Raw genomic sequence first — 16,627 nt, forward strand, 5'->3', positions numbered from 1 at the left:
TGTAAGGCAAAATTGAATAAATTTGGAATTGCGTAATTTTGTGGGGCAAAAATTTTTTCAGGGTTCACAATACTGTAAATCTGACATGCTATCTTTATTCTATCGATCAGTGCGATTTCAATGCTACCAAACCTGGGTAATTTTAGTTTTTTTGAAAGGGGAAAAAAAAGTGAAAACTTTAAGAAGAAAAAAATGTTTAATGCCATGTTTTGACCCCTATAACTTTTTTTTATTTTTCCACCTACGGAGCTATATTAGGTTTTATTTTTTGCGCAATTGCAGAGCTGCAGATGGGTCCCATAGACCCCAGGGATTAGTCATTTAATGTTTAAATGCTGTGATCGCTATTGATCATGGCATTTCATTATTTTCATTACCGGCACATGTCAGCTGCTGATAGCAGTGGAGATCTGCCAGTTATGATGAAGACCCGACCCGTGGGCCCACGTCCTGTTCCCCTCACCCGACCCATGATGAACTGGTATGTCATAGGTCGGGAAGGTGTTAAATGTAATTGTACCCTTTTTAGAATGTTATAGGGCTTAGAAGTTTGGCAGCAATTAAAAAAAATATACCGTATATAAATATATGACTTTCAAAATCAAATATTTTTAGGGACCATTTCAATTCTGAAGTGGGTTTGAGGGGCCTGTATGCTAATCCCCCCCCCCCCATAAATTACCCTATTTTAAAAACTGCACCCCTCAAAGTATTCAAAATGACATTTATAGACATTTTACAGAAATTAAAGCAAGGTGGAAGAGCAGAATCTAAAGATTTAAATTTTTTTCTTGCATATATTTCATTTTGCTCAATTTCTTTTGTAACACAGCAGGTGCTGGCATAGAAATGCAACTTAATATTTATTCCCCTATTTCTGACATACTGTATTTATAAATATCCCATATATGGCCCTAGAGCACTACATGATTTACACTTAGACTGAGCATCTAGTGGATTTTTTGGGGCATTATATCAAGATGCAGAGATCTTGGGGTGCCAAAATATTTTTGCAGGACTAATTGATGTTTTCATTGGTACAATTTTGGGGTACATGTGACACTCTGCTTTTATGTAATTTTTATGTCAAATGGTACATATAAAATGATTCTGCAGTTTGTTCTATGCATTAGAAATGACATGTTAATATTCTGCAGGTCGCTATGGTTATGGTTTTTAATGGTACTATTTTGGGTTACATCTGACATTTTTAACACTTTATGTAATTTTTACAAAGAGTACAAAAATGCGAGTTTTTTTCTCTCTCCTTTTTACGGTGTTCAATGTGCAGTATAAATAGCATGATCATATTATTCTGCAGGTGGGTACAATTATGGTAATACCTAATGTACTTTTTCATGTAACTTTTTCACTATAGCAATTTTTTTTTTATAAAAAAAAAAAATAAAATCATGTTAGTGCATTGCCATGTTCTAAGCTGTAATTATTTTTCTATGTAAGGGCTGTTTTTTGTGGGATCAGACGACATTATTAGTGGTACCATTTGGTACATTTTATTTAATATATATATATATATATATATTTTTTTGTAAGATTAACAAAAACCAGTAATTTTGATATTTTTGTAACCCTGACTGCAGCATCTGAATGGTTAACTGTCAGGTTCAGAGCGCAGTTGTAGCAGGTGGCTAGCGATACGTAATAGCTGGCCTCTGTCGCAAATTACATCTTTTCATGCATCTGTACGTCCATCAGAATGAATACCCTGCTAAAATGGACTTATAGCTACTTCTATAGTCCTGATGGGGTTAAGGTCATTGTTTTGTGGGCAGTCAATTCTTTGGCCCTGTCTGAGGTCCAGGGCACTCTGGGTCAGGTTTTTGTTAAGAATGTCTCTTTAATTTGCTCCATTCAGCCTTCTCTCAACCCTGACCAGGTTGGCTTTCATGTCTAGCACTGCAGTGATGTTTGACCTGTATTTCTTCCCCATCTGCACACAGGATCTTAGAAGTATTTTTTCAATTTTGGCACAAAAGGATCTGAAAAGTTACTATTGCATGTAAGCTACTTTGATACTTTGAGACATATTTAGTAAATTAAAAAAAAAAAACTTTGTTCAGCTACCTATACAGTAGTGTTTGTGTTACACATTGACCAAAGTCTAGTATTTGCAACAATCAAAAAAAGCATGTTGCATCAAACATTTCAGTCATTGGCAATACTTGGAAAGTTTTTGTACCCAATAATAGACCCATTTATAGAAGCCCAGTTACCGTTCAGAGATTAATCAGCATTTTTCATTTTAACTTTCTTTTGTCCAATCGGTCTACAGATAAACTATGCACAGTGAGTCATTTGGAAAAGCAGCCATTCTGATCATACTTTCCACAGAATAAAGATTACATGTCAGTTTTACCATAATGTGCAGTGCATAAATAATAAATCCAACAAAAATCCCCCCCCCCACATAAATATTTTACTTGCTTTGCTGTATGTTTTATGGTAAAATTGAATATGTCATTGCGAAGTACAGGTCCTGTAAAAACAAACCTTCATATGACCCTGTGGTAAAAGAAGAGTTATGTCTCTTAAAAGATAATGAGGAAAACCGACAATGCAAAAATTTAAATTGTCCGTTCAATGGTTTGTAGAGTTGAGAATCCATGAAGTTCAACTTCAAGGCCATAATTGGATGTGTCCATAAGGGGTTAAATAAAGTTTTCATGTTTCAAACATATTTTGTAAAGAATCCATTCGGCACTACCCATGAAATGTCTCGCAGAGCTCTGTGCAGAACATAATGCATAAATAGCTTGTTAGAAGTGATTTTTTTCTCAGGGAATAATAAAGCATCATGTGATCTGTCTCTCCTGTTTTATACCAGCAAAGAGCAAGAAAGCATTCATGAATTTACGGGTTTCCATGGAAAAAAAATGCCCTGACCACAGTGCTCTCTGCTGCCACCTCTGACTCTGTCAGAAACTATCTAGAGCATGAGCAAATCCCCATAGCAAACCTCTCCTGTTGCAGACAGTTCCTGTACAAGGTGGCAGCAGAGAGTACTGTGGTCAGACTGGAAAGAACTACACAACTGAGAGGCTTAAAGGGTTACTCCAGTGAAAAACCATTTTTTTTAATCAACTGGTGCCAGAAAGTTAAACAGATTTGTAAATTGCTATTTGAACATCTTAACCTTTCCAGTACTTATCAGCTGCTGTTTGCTCCACAGGAAGTTCTTTTCTTTTTAAATGTATTTTCTGTCTGACCACAGTGCTGTCTGCTGACACCTCTGTCTATCTCAGGAACTGTCAAGAGCAGGAGCAAATCCCCATAGCAAATCTGTCCTGCTCTTGACAGTTCCTGAGACATACAGACAGGTGTCAGTAGAGAGCACTGTGGTCAGACAGAAAATAAATGTTAAAAGAAAATAACTTCCTGTGGAGCATATGGCAGATGAAAGGGTTAAGATTTTTTAAATAGAAGTAATTTACAAATCCGTTTAACTTTCTGGCACCAGTTGATGAAAAACACCCTTTTTTTATCAGAGTACCCCTTTAAGCCTCGGAGTTGTATAGTTCTCTCCAGTCTGACCACAGTGCTCTCTGCTGCCACCTTGTGTCAGGAACTGTCCGCAACAGGAGAGGTTTGCTATGGGGATTTGCTCATGCTCTAGATCAGGGGTCTCAAACTGGTGGCCCTCCCAGATGTTACAGAACTTCAACTCCCAGCATGCCTGGACATGCCCAGACATCCTTGGCTGCAGCGAAGGGCTGTCTGGGAATGCTGGGAGTTGAAGTTTTTCAAAATCCGGAGGACCACCAGTTTGAGACCCCTGCTCACAGAGTCAGAGGTGGCAGCAGAGAGCACTGTGGTCAGAACAGAGGGGCATTTTTTTCCATGGCAACCTGTAAGTTCAAGAATGCTTTCTTGCTCTTTGCTGGTATAAAACAGGAGAGACATCACATGATGCTTCTTTATGCCCTGAGAAAAAACTCACTTCTAACAAGCTATTAATGCATTATGTTCTGAAGACACAGCTCTGTGAGCCATTTCATGGGTAGTGCCGAATGGATTCTTAAAAAAAAAATATGTTTAAACATAAAAACTTTAACCCCTTAAGGACACATCCAATTATGGCCTTGAAATTGAACTTGATGGACTCCTGTTTTTTTTTTTAACTCTACAAACCATTGAATGGGCAATTTTTGCATTGTCTGTTTTCCTCATTGTCTTTTAAAGGAGTAGTCCAGTGGTGACCCAGTGGTGAACAACTTATCCCCTATCCTAAGGATAGGGGATAAGTTTGAGATCGCGGGGGGTCCGACCGCTGGAGCCCCTACAGCCCGCGGGAAGGGGGCGTGTCGACCTCCGCACGAAGCGGCGGCAGACACACCCCCTCAATACAACTCTATGGCAGAGCCAAAGCTCTGCCTTCGGCAATCTTCGGCTCTGCCATAGAGATGTATTGAGGGGGCGTGTCGGCCGCCGCTTCACCACTGGACTACCCCTTTAAGAGACCTAACTCTGTTCATAAGAGAACTGTTCAGAGCAGAAGAGGTTTGCTATTTATTCCACCTCTGGATAATTCCTGAAACAGACGGAGGTGTCAGCAGAGAGCACTGTGGTCAGACAAAAAAATGAACAACTCAACTTCCTTTGTAGCATACAGCAGCTGATTTTGTCTGGCTTTTGTAATAGAAGTAATTTTAAAATCTGTTTAACTTTCTGAAGCCAGTTGTTTTCCACCGGAGTACCCCTTTAACAGCAAGTAGTATGAAGGTGTCTTCTAATTACGTAAGGAACAATATATTAAAAGTTTAGTTTGGTGACAGTTACTCTTTAGATATATTTTACAAATCTAATGAACTTTCTGGTACCAGTCAATTTAAAGTAGGGATCGGCCGATATCGATTTTTTAGGGGCGATAATCTGTGGCCTTTCAGGCCGATAGCCGATAATTTATACTGATATTCCGGCATAAGTTATTGTCTATTTCTCCACCACCTACACCGCCCACCCTCCGAAGAAGCGGGTGCAGATCATTGATTTAAAGCGGGCACTTTAAATCAATGAACTGCAGCTGCTTTTGCGGGGCCAGAGTCCAAGCGCCCCCCCCCCCCCCATCCTATGGGTAATTGCCGATACCGTTAATGTCCAAAATCGTGAATATCGTCCGATAATATTGGCCAAACCGATAATCGGTCGATCCCTAATTTAAAGACATTTTTTCTTCCAAAGTACACCTTTAGAGTTTGTTTACATGTACAGTATCCTGCTCATACAGGATGTGATGATTCAGAATTGATGCTGTGTTCAGTCACTTAGAGTACATTGAAGTCTGAAGCATAAATTTCTGCTGCTTCATTTCCTGCTCATCAAATATGGGCAGGATACTGTACGTGTGAATACACCCTTAAGAGATAGTGCCATAGTCAGTGAATGTAGTGCCATATGTATTGGCAGATGTTGTGTAATTAGCCCAGCTGGCCTGGCATGTTAGACACATGTCTGTAAAAAAAACTCAGTTCTTTCTCTCAACACATTTCTAAATAATACATTTGACTGATTGCAAATTGGGTCAAAAAGAAACATATGATGCAGAAATCTGCCCTACTTTAGGAAATCTCACCCATTGTTTCTTGAAACAAGTTATGTGTTTATGTTCTAAATTGTTATGATTGCCTACTGTGTATTTTATTGACAGCGTTGTTTCCATTCACTACATTGTTTAACATTAGTGTAGTTTTTTCCTGTTTTGAATTGGATATTCCCAGCTATGGTGGTTATCCTACATGACAGTAGAATTGGTCTAATGGGCAAACCTTTCATTATAAGCTGGAATAATAATGAAAAAAATCCTTTCTTGTCACTTGGTGAATAATTAGGTAGTAGACTAAAGTTCACTTACCACATCCTTTACTTCTTTTGACAATAGAAATTTTAAACTTTTCTAGTTTGATCTATGAGGGAACAAAGTAAAACTATAAACTGTATCCTTTTATTATCTAGTAGTAAAAGCCAAATCAGTTAAACTTGTTTAGGAAATTGGGAGGTTGTCTTCAATGTCCTGAATGAATAAATACCTTAATAGAAACACATTCATCAACTATACAATGAAATCCAGCTCCCTGATATTATTTAGCACCCCTCTTGTGCTGTCAAAATAGCTCTGAACCATCGCTAAAGATGTCCTGCAGCATCTGGTATCGACATGATTATAGCTGTAAGTCCTATAAATTACAAGGTTGGTACATCAATGGATCAGCCTTTTTTTTTTTCTCAGCGGATCCTACAGATACTCAATTAATTTAAGTTTTAGGGAATTTGGGGTCCTTGTTAACATCCTGCTGAAATAAGCCAGTGCTTTAAGGAATACTGTTGCCATGAAGGGCTGGACTTGATCTGTGCAGTGTTTAGGTAGGCGGTATGTTTCAAAGTAACATCCATGTGAATGCTTGTACCCAAGAATCCTAGTAGTCCATTGCCTAGAGCAGCACACTGCCTTTCTCAGCTTGTCTTCTGGTTCTCTCCATAGTGCATCCTGTGCCATCTCTCACCCAGGGCAACTGCACCTGGCTGTTCAAAAGTTGTAAAAGAAAATGTGATTTGTCAGACCAGGCCACTTTCTTCTATTGCCTTTTTCACCTATCCCCTTCTTCTATTGTCTAGTTCTGATGCTCATGTGTTCATTCTAGGTGCTTTCAGTGCGGGATACAGGTCAGCACGGGATTTGTGACCAGTCTGTTGTCACACAGCTCCATATGCAGCAAGATGGGGTGTCCTGTGTGTTTTGACACCTTTCAACCATAGCCATCATTACTTTTTTTTTTTTTTTTTTTTTAGCAATTTGTGCTTCAGTCACTCTGCTGTGGGATTGGACCAGATGGGCTAGGCTTTACCCCATGTGCATCAAAGAGCCTTGGGTGCACATTACCCTATCACTGGTTCATCTAATGTCCTTCTTAAGATCACTGCATACTTGAAAGCAGTCACAAAATCTGTAATTTTGGAGTTGCTCTAACCCAGTTGTCTAGCCATCACAATTTGCCCTTTGGCAAAGTCAGTCAGATGCTTACAGCTGCCTATTTTTCCTGCCACCAAAGACATCAACTCCAGGAATTATCTGTTCACTTGCTGCCTGATATATTTTACCCCTTGGCAGGTGTAATGAAATAGATAATAAATGTGATTCACTACACCTGACAGTGGTATTAATATTATGGCTGATCAATCTATAATCAATAGGACGTAAACATTTTCTTTCATTCTTATAAGCATGTAGTTGCATGTATTAAATTCAATTAGATCTTCTGTCTGTTTCTGACCTACTAGAACTATTCTTGATGTTTCTCTTCTTGTCACAGCAATCGTGTTTTCTCATCTGATAAGAAGAACCAATCCAACACTGCTGCTGGGCACCCCACTCCTCTTTGTAGTGAATCACTTCTACAAAAATCATTCAGCATTGCGAATGATATCAGGTAGTGCCACCCTGTCAGGCCATCTAATATAACAGGCTTGCTTTCTTATATAGTAGGGTTTTAGGTTGAACTTGGACTCTTGTCTATTTTTTTGCCTTATAAACTGTGTTGATCCAGAGGAAGCCAAACACCCCCCATGAGGCTGATGAGAATTTCCCGATGACAGAGGAAACATTCCTTCCCGACTTGAATATGGCAATCCCTGGTTCTGTCCACATAAATCTAGTATTCATAACCTGTAATATTTTTCAATAAAAGCATCCTGGCCCCCTTGAACCTGTTTGCGTTAGCCATCACAACCTCATGTGGCAGAGAGTTCCATAATCTCCCTGCTCTTACAGTAAAGAATCACTGCCTGTGATGATAGAGACACCGTCGTTCCTCTAGACGTAGAGGATGCCCTCTTGTCATGGTTGCTGGCCTAAATATAAAAAAAAAAAAAAAAAAAAAACACTAACAAGAACTAGCACTGTCCATTTATATATTTGTACATAAATCACTCACAAAGACTTCTTCTCTCCAAACTAAATAACCCCAAGGTTGATAACTTGTCTTGGTAGTGCAATCCACTTATTCTGTTAATTACCTTGGTCGCCCTCTTATACACCCGGTCCAGTTCTTATATACAGGTGCCAAAAATTGGACACGCAATACTATATTCTTGCCACAAGCCTCTATGCCTCTCGTGATACTTTTTATAACTTTATTAGCCTTGGCAGCCGCTGCATGCTACTGATCACTAAAATTAAGCTTACTGTTCAACAGTACCCTCCAAATCCTTTTCGATAGTAGTTTTTCCTATGTTTTATTATTTAGCTTATAATTATATTATAGCCTTACATTTAGCCACGTTCAACCTTATTTGCCGTTATTGTGCCCAAGCCTCCAGCTTCTCCAGATCCCTCTCTAATATTATGTTAATCTCCTCTGTGGTGATCACCTTACCCAGTTTAGTGCCATCTGCAAATACTAACTCTTCTGTGTATAAAGTCTGGCTACACGATAAGTAAGAAAAAAATACAAAGGTGCCGTAAAAATCTTTTTAGTTAATTTTTAAAACCACCAGAAGTAGTAGTGTGGTCTCTTACCCTAAAGGTGCTATAGAGTTTTAAACTGTATTAAAGAAAAGCAAGGATTACTTGCCACAGAGAAAAAAAATTCAAACACGATGGATATATTAGATGTAATAATTGCAATATAAGGACTAGACCTAATGATGTACAAAAGTATAACAAATGGTATAAACTAAGCAAGAATAATGAGAATCTGTAACGTACATAATCTCAACGTATTTCTGCTATCCTAACAGTATTGTAAAATATGGGGACATCCTCAGGGGAAATTTTGTACAGATCTGTCCATTACATCTAAAATTTACAATAATAGGTATCCAGAATCCTTGTATACCCCCTCACACAATGAGAGTAAAAATAGTAGTACATATGTCGGCTAACCCTAGAAGGCATATGAAGAATGTTCACTTTAGGGGAATAACAAGAGGGGGGGGGGGGGTAGTTATGCATACACCCAAAGAGAAATATTCTATCTCATCCACTATGCCCCCACATGATAGTTTTGTTCCATAATGTAGTCTCTACAGCTAGTGCTGCATAAAATTGCCTTTTTATCTATACCTATAATTTGTGGACAGATCCTTGCATTTTAGTGATCCTAACAGGATTAACCTGAAGATTTTATTTTATTTTTTCAAATAAGAAACTTTGGGGGAGATTTATCAAAACCTGTCTAGAGGAAACGTTGCTGAATTGCCCATAGCAACCAATCAGATCACTTCTTTCATATTCAAAGAGGCCTGTGAAAAATGAAAGAAGCGATCTGATTGGCGATCTATGGGCAACTGCACCACTCTTTCTCTACACTGATTTCAATAAATCTCCCCCTTTGTGCTTAACATGTTACTTTGATTAAAAATCTGCTTTTTGTTTTTAATATGGCTTATACAGAAATATGTACAGCAGGATGCCTTAGCTGCTGCCTATGGTTAGACTACAAATCTGTTTGTAGTCTGATCAAGCAGTTATTTAATATTGCATTGTTCTTTATTTTCTTGCATTTTCTTCTTTAATGCAACGCCAGTTGTTGTTGCTGTGGATTTATATGTATCATGTCTGAGTGACTGCATCAGTCCTCAGTGTGGGTTTATTTTATGTAGGGTGCTAGGTCACATTTACATGGTAGTCTTTTAGTTATAATTTTACATCAGTATGTCTAACAACATCTCCAAAGAGAAGACCCCAACAACACGAGTACAGATGAAAAATCTTTATTTGAATAACCAGTAACACGGACACCATGGTACAATATAGAAGACAGATAAGAGGAGCAAGACACAAAAACAATGGCAAAAAAAGCATAACATATAGCAGAGAACACAATTAACGACTGCAATTTTTTGTGCAGAAAAGTTGCAGCAGAGAGGAGGAATCGTACAAAATGGTGTTCTGAAGTGATTTATGCTTATGTGCACCAAATTTATCACTTTCCAGTAATATGTTCCCCAGTAATATTTCTCTCCTAGTGCTACGTAGTGATACATTGACACATGTTCTTCCTTTTTCTTACAGGGGTTCAAGTGTCCCAGAAAATGACCGACTATCCTCCATAGCATCAGAATTGCAATTTAGATCTCTCAGTCGACATTCAAGCCCAACAGAAGAGAGAGAAGGTAACTCATACTTTAGTTTATCCTAGTTAGCTGAAATTTGATGGTGGTATGTGGTTTATGCATTATCGAGTTATTAGTTGCAGTTACCTGATTTAAAATAGTTAATTCAATAGTTTTGGTATGTAACATTTTGTTTATTTGTCCTTTTTGTTCAGTATTTTTAACCAAATTCAAGAGTAGGTCTAAAACACAGAAACCGGTAAAAATATTTCCATTATAGTTTTTTTTTCTGCGTTGGTTCAACTCCTGGTTTGGGCAAGAAACTAACTAAAATATTATGTGTGAACCCAGCATATTAGTTTTAGCACATCTTTTACGTCCTTTAGAAACTTTAATTTCTAATGGATCACTGCATTATCTACTGTATATTTAATAATTGCACAAATGGTGAATTACATTTTTAAGCCATTTTCGTGTAATGCCACCTGTTGGCATCCATACAGTTTAGTACTGTGGCTTGGTCATGTGACCACCCGTATGACATCCAGAGAATTATAGTGCTTTGTGTCATAGGATGTGATCTGTCCTGTGTCACCGTACTTCCTGTGAACTACAGGATTACATCATCTTTCAGATCCCTCCCTTCTCAGCTCCACCCTGCATATTCATCTCTGTCTCTTCCATGTATAGACTACTGCAATGGTTTTACATATGCCCTGAGACAAGAAGCTCAGTGACAGTAGGTGAGACGTACACTGATCAGTTACAGAGTTATGCAACTAATCTTACTGTACAATATAATACTCTATGGGGTAAGAAGATCTATGTCACTTACTGCACTTAGACGTAACTTGGAGCAAATGCAGTGATGAGACTCTGCCCCTCACTCTGGCAATCCAGAGGCATCATTGAAAATTTGGTCTGCACTAGGAATCCATAGAGACGTTTTAGAAATCAAGATGGCAGACAATCCATGCCTGCCACATAAGTTGAAAAAGGCATACACAACAGCCTCTCTTTTATTATTTAATAATGCCCTATGCTGCACTATATAAGTAAAAAAAAATAAACTGGACTGGTTCTTTAATTGTAATAAAAATAATCACATATAGATTTCTCTTTTTAAACTACATAATTGTTTTATGCATTTAGAGCCTACGTATCCAAAGTTAGATCAAGGCGGTTCTTCAAGACGGAGTTGGGAGCTTCAGAATCTAATTAGTCAGACTCGAGGTAAGCTAAGGCTGAAGTCCACTACAATACTAACAAGCACAAAATGTTACGTGTGCATCTGACATACTATGTTAGGAGTACACTAAATACATTGGAAAAGGAGAAATACTTCAGCATTCAAGTTTACTAGCATGTCCTAGAATACTCCAGCTGATTTTATTTTATTTATTTTTTTGAGAGCTATGTGTTCTAGCAGCCAGGAAATGGAGGTGAATTTGCTTTTTCATGTTTAAATCTTTAAAAGATCAACTAAGAACAACCCCATAGACTCTGATAATAAATGTATCCCTTTACACAGACATTGCAGCCAGGCACAGACCTATGGATGCCATACAAAAATCAGTCATGGTATTCGAGGAGAAAAGACACAGAGAAATGAGAAGAAAAAACATAGTAGGACAAGTTTGTGATACACCAAAGTCCTATGATAACTTTATGCATGTTGGGCTGAGAAAAGTGACATTTAAATGGCAGAGAGGAAACAAAATTGGTAAGTTAGTCCTTTCATTTTTGCATGAAGGTTTGAAGGACTTTGAATATTTGAAGGACTTTGTGAGTTTGTAGGATTTTGCGCTCACAAATTCCTCTCAAGATATTTAATTAAGTTTTCTGTTTACAGTGTTGCTTACAGTACTTATGTGTAACTGTACTAATTTCAAGTACCTTTTTATAGGTGAAGGTCAGTATGGGAAGGTCTACACATGCATTAGTGTTGATACTGGAGAACTCATGGCTATGAAAGAAGTAAGTTGAATGGTGAATTAAGGTATATTAAGGAGACAGACATCATTTTTTTCTACTTAATTTACAGTACTGAAAATAGAACTATGGTGGAATGAATTTAACCTGCATATTTGTATGCGTTTTGTTACTATTGTAGGCTTAATTATATATTTAGTACCAATCTGCTCTACTGCTATTGTCTTTTACTCTGAGCAGCTTTCCCTTTTTAGAAATACTGTACCTGTAGGATCTGGAAAACTATTCCTACTTTTGCAGATTTAATGTTCCTACACTTTTTTTTTTTTTTTTTCCCTAGCGGGATAGCTTCTTCTATTTTATAGTGTGATAGCTGATTAATGCATCTTTTGGGGGAAAACAAAATATATAACTGTATTCCAGTTATGACTCACCGTAAGGAAATTCCAACAGTTGGGGACGACAACTTTAGTAGCATTGAAATAACAAAGATTGTAAATAGTAAGCTGATCTGCATTTTTTAAATAATATAAGTACATTAGCAAAATACACCTTGTAGGTAAGGACACATTTACAACCACCAATCTGCTCAGTAATAGTTTGTATTAGTTAATAAAAGTGTAGACTTTAAATGATACCTGTCACATCATTCTGGCAGCAGGATATATTTAAAGCTCCCTGAAAATCTCATAGCCCCCAACTTGCTCCAAGACTGACACTATCAGAGGGCAATTTTCTGGAAATTCCTCCTCTAATCGAGTCAGTCTGGGGTTACGAAAAGGTGTGGCAGCTTTAAACATATCCTGCTGCTAAAGCGAAGTGACGGGTACCACTGTGATCTCCCAATCCTATGTGAAATATGATGTTGAGAGGCACCACTACATACTATCTGGTACAGTTTCCACCACAACCTTATAATGTTCAGAGACTAAAAATATACTTTAAAAGAAAGCAGACTTACTTATATTTGTATAATGTGTATATATTTTATATACCACATCACTCCATAGTTAGCAAAGAAGATAAGTCATTTGAAGTGCAAATAAAAATTTTATTGCATCATTTTTTAGCTATAATTTAAAATGTAGTCCATTCTGCATGCTGCTGAGCAGGAGAAACATTGGAGTTGGGAAGAAATTTTTGCCTTCCTCTGGATAAACACAGTCTGGTTATAGGTTTCTCTGCACTTTCTATGCGTAGGAGTCCAGTGGGTAGTCCTAATGAGTGATTTGTAGCTACCTGTATGCATAGCATGTGCTACACACAGACAATCACGGAGTATGGCCACCCACTGGACCCCTAAGCATAAAATAAAAGACTTAAATTAAGAAAATAGAAGTTATATCAACTCTTGTCCCACTAATCTGTATATCAATCTGATCAACTGCTTTTGTTCTACAATATGCTGCCTTTAGCTTGGACAGAATGTTCAACCTAACAGGTTTCCTTTAGCATTGATAGACTGTTATAAGAGTGTTTGAAATGTCATATGTACTGCCCTGATAAAATAGAGGTATATGATACAAAGGTATCAATGATAATTTTAGACATCTGTTATTGAGTTGTAGAACTTGATATGACTATGTTACTGAAAGCCACTGCTGATTTTATTCTTCATTGAGTTATTGTTGCCTGGATACAAAACAATTTATCCTGACCTACATTCAGAAGCATGAGTCAATCCTGACTGCAGTGAAAGCCTGTTCCTAAGATACTAACAAGTAACAATGCGAAAGCTTTGGATCACTCTCTTTTTAGTCTAGAGTAACATATATCAGCTTTGTAAAGCTTGGCAGCAGAACAAAATTGACTTTCACTAATGCCCATAATAGTGGAAATATTGTGTTCCATGACTTGCCCTTTCTAATTAATTGCAAATAAATTTGGCAAAAGTGGCAGGAAAGACCCAGATACTGTTGGTTTTATTTATAACATCAAAAAGCAGAATATTTTAACAGATGCTGTCCCTTATTATGATCCATTGGATATCAGGATACCACAGTTATGGAGAAAACTCTTGATACCCTTTTGTTGAAGACAGGAAAAAACCCACAAATCTCCCTAAAACAACTTGAAACAGACAAAAAAAATTATGAAAAAAAATTACTGAAAATAAACTGATGAAAATTGGACTATGCTTTGGAATTGTAACCTAGTTCATAAGGTTGAAAAAAGACCAGAGTCAATCAAGGTCAACCTATATCCCTAATGAGTCCCTACTGAGTTGATCCAGAGGAAGCAAAAAACCCTCATACTAGAGGTAAAAATTACTTCCCTACTCCAAAATATCAGAATAGATCCCCGGATCAACCTTCTGTCCCTATAAATCTAGTATCCATAACCTGTAATGTTATTACTCTCCAAAAGTGCATCCAGGCCCCTTTTACAGAGTTCACCATTACCACCTCCTCTGGGAGAGTATTCTACAGTGTAATTGCTCTTACAGTAAAGAACCCCTGTCTGCGCTGGTGTAGAAACCTTCTTTCCTCTAAACGTAGAGGATGCCCCCTTGTCTTGGGTACAAATAGATCATGGGAGAGATCTCTGTAAGGTCCCCTGATATATTTATACTTAGTTATTAGGTCGCCCCTAAGCCTTCTTTTTTCTAAACTAAATAACCTTAATTTTGATAATCTTTCTGGGTACTGTAGTCCTCCCATTCCCTGTATTACCCTGGTTGCCCGTCTTTGAACCCTCTCCAGCACCACTATATCTTGTTCACTGGTGCCCAGTACTGTACACAGTATTCCATGTGTGGTCTGACTAGTGATTTGTACAGCAGTAAAATTATTTCCTTGTCATGGGCATCTATGCCCCTATTGATGCACCCCATGATTTTATTTGCCTTGGCCGGAGCTAACCGACACTGGTCACTACAGCTAAATTTACTATTAACTAAGACTCCTAAGTCCTTTTCCACGTCAGTCGTCCCAAGTGTTCTCCCATTTAATACATAATCCCAGCCCGGCTTTTTCCTCCCCATGTGCATTACCTTACATTTATCAGTGTTGAACCTCATCTGCCACTTCCCAGCCCAAACCTCCAACCTACCCAGATCCATTTGTAACAGTGCACTGTCCTCTATAGTGTTTACCGCTTTATAGAGTTTAGTATCATCTGCAAAGATTGCTACTTTACTATTCAACCCCTCTACAAGGTCATTAATGAATATATTAAATAGAATAGGACCCAAGACTGACCCCTTTGGTACCCCAGAGGTACTCTCGCAAAGTTTGTAGAGTTTCACGCCATACCGCGCCCGCTTTGAGGGAATATACTGGCGAAAGATTAGTCTCCCCTTAAAACTGATAAGAGACTCATCTACAGAGAGCTCCCTGAGGGGTACGTAGCCCTCCCAAAATTTGGCCCCAAAGTGATCTATAACCAGCCTCACTTTGTAATGCCGGTCATAGGCAGGATCACTTCGGGAGGGACGTGCCGCATTATCAGCGTAATGCAGGCATTTACGAATGGCCTTGAACTGCCCCCGTGCCATGGCCATACCGTAGAGTGGCGTCTGGTAGAGGACGTCCCCACTCCATTACTGCCTGACACTTGGTTTTTGGACTAGTCCCATATGCAGCACAAGGCCCCAAACTGTCCTCGTTTCGGCTGCATTGATGGTGTACCATTCATTGGGCCTAGCCAAAAATGAATCGGGGTGGTGGGCAATGAACTGTTGGGCATACAAGTTTGTTTGCTCCACCACATGATTAACAAAGTCGTCACTGAAATAATAACTAAAATAGTCTATTTCAGTGTATCCGGCTGTGTCAATCCAGATTCTCCAACAAACTCAGGAATCCGTGGTTGATATCCCTCTGGGGGTCTCCAGACAGGTTCACCGGAAAGGGCCTCCGGTACACTTGTCTGCTGCAGGCAAAAAAAAAAAAAATGCAGCACCCTGGAGCCCTAATAGGGCCTGGGTCATGCTGCAAAATGTGCGCATCCTTGTGGACCTATTTAGACTTTTTTTTTTAAACACTCCTACCTGTCTCTTTAAAGAAAGCTCACCCTGTAGAAGCAGGCCACTTCTACAGCCCTGAGGGGCACAGTTTTTGGGGTGGGGTGGGGGGGGGTGGGGGTCCCTGGCTCCTTCTCTCAGCTCTGCCCGCTGACTGACTTCGGTGGGCTAGCAGAGCTGAGAGAAGGGTACATTAACCCATGCGGCAACCCTGGCAGTGTAGTGGAGTGGATCGCCTCCCCCTAGTTAAACATGATGCAATTGTGCCGACTTAAAGTATCAAGGTTACATGTTCGTTTGACTACACAGTGAATGGCATAAAAAAAAAGCCACCCCTCAATTTTTTTTTTTTATATTTCACCTCTCAAATTTTTTGGGGAGCATATGTTATGGAAAAATGAATGAAAACATTACAAAGTATAATTGGTCCTGCAAAAAACAAGCCCTTATATGGTTATTAAAGGGCGAAATGAGGAAAAAAAACAAAAGGACAACAATGAAAATTGGCCTGGTCCTTAAGGGGTTAATAAAAGAGACTGAGGGAGGACACAATTGTTGAAAGCAAAATTATTAAAAAGGCTAAACTGGAATTTGCCAAAATGCATATTGACAAGCCATAAAGCTTCCGGGAGAATGTCTTTTTGAGACAGCTTGAGCTTTTTG

General features: G+C 38.6%; 1 protein-coding gene across 6 annotated transcripts in view; it reads left to right on the top strand.

Annotated features, from left to right (window-relative positions):
• The window catches only part of MAP3K4 (mitogen-activated protein kinase kinase kinase 4), a 162,712-nt gene that overhangs the window by 119,243 nt on the left and 26,842 nt on the right, over nucleotides 1-16,627 (top strand). For 5 of the 6 annotated variants that reach the window (XM_056566781.1, XM_056566782.1, XM_056566783.1 and 2 more), the window contains exons 17-21: nucleotides 7,326-7,442; nucleotides 10,028-10,128; nucleotides 11,221-11,301; nucleotides 11,600-11,791; nucleotides 11,975-12,045. In XM_056566781.1, the coding sequence (XP_056422756.1) occupies nucleotides 7,326-7,442; nucleotides 10,028-10,128; nucleotides 11,221-11,301; nucleotides 11,600-11,791; nucleotides 11,975-12,045 (562 nt within the window). The remainder of the gene's footprint in view (nucleotides 1-7,325; nucleotides 7,443-10,027; nucleotides 10,129-11,220; nucleotides 11,302-11,599; nucleotides 11,792-11,974; nucleotides 12,046-16,627) is intronic. The other variant, XM_056566780.1, reaches the window with a different exon arrangement.

Source organism: Hyla sarda, chromosome 3 (assembly GCF_029499605.1).
Source record: "Hyla sarda isolate aHylSar1 chromosome 3, aHylSar1.hap1, whole genome shotgun sequence".
In the NCBI taxonomy this organism is placed as follows: domain Eukaryota; kingdom Metazoa; phylum Chordata; class Amphibia; order Anura; family Hylidae; genus Hyla; species Hyla sarda.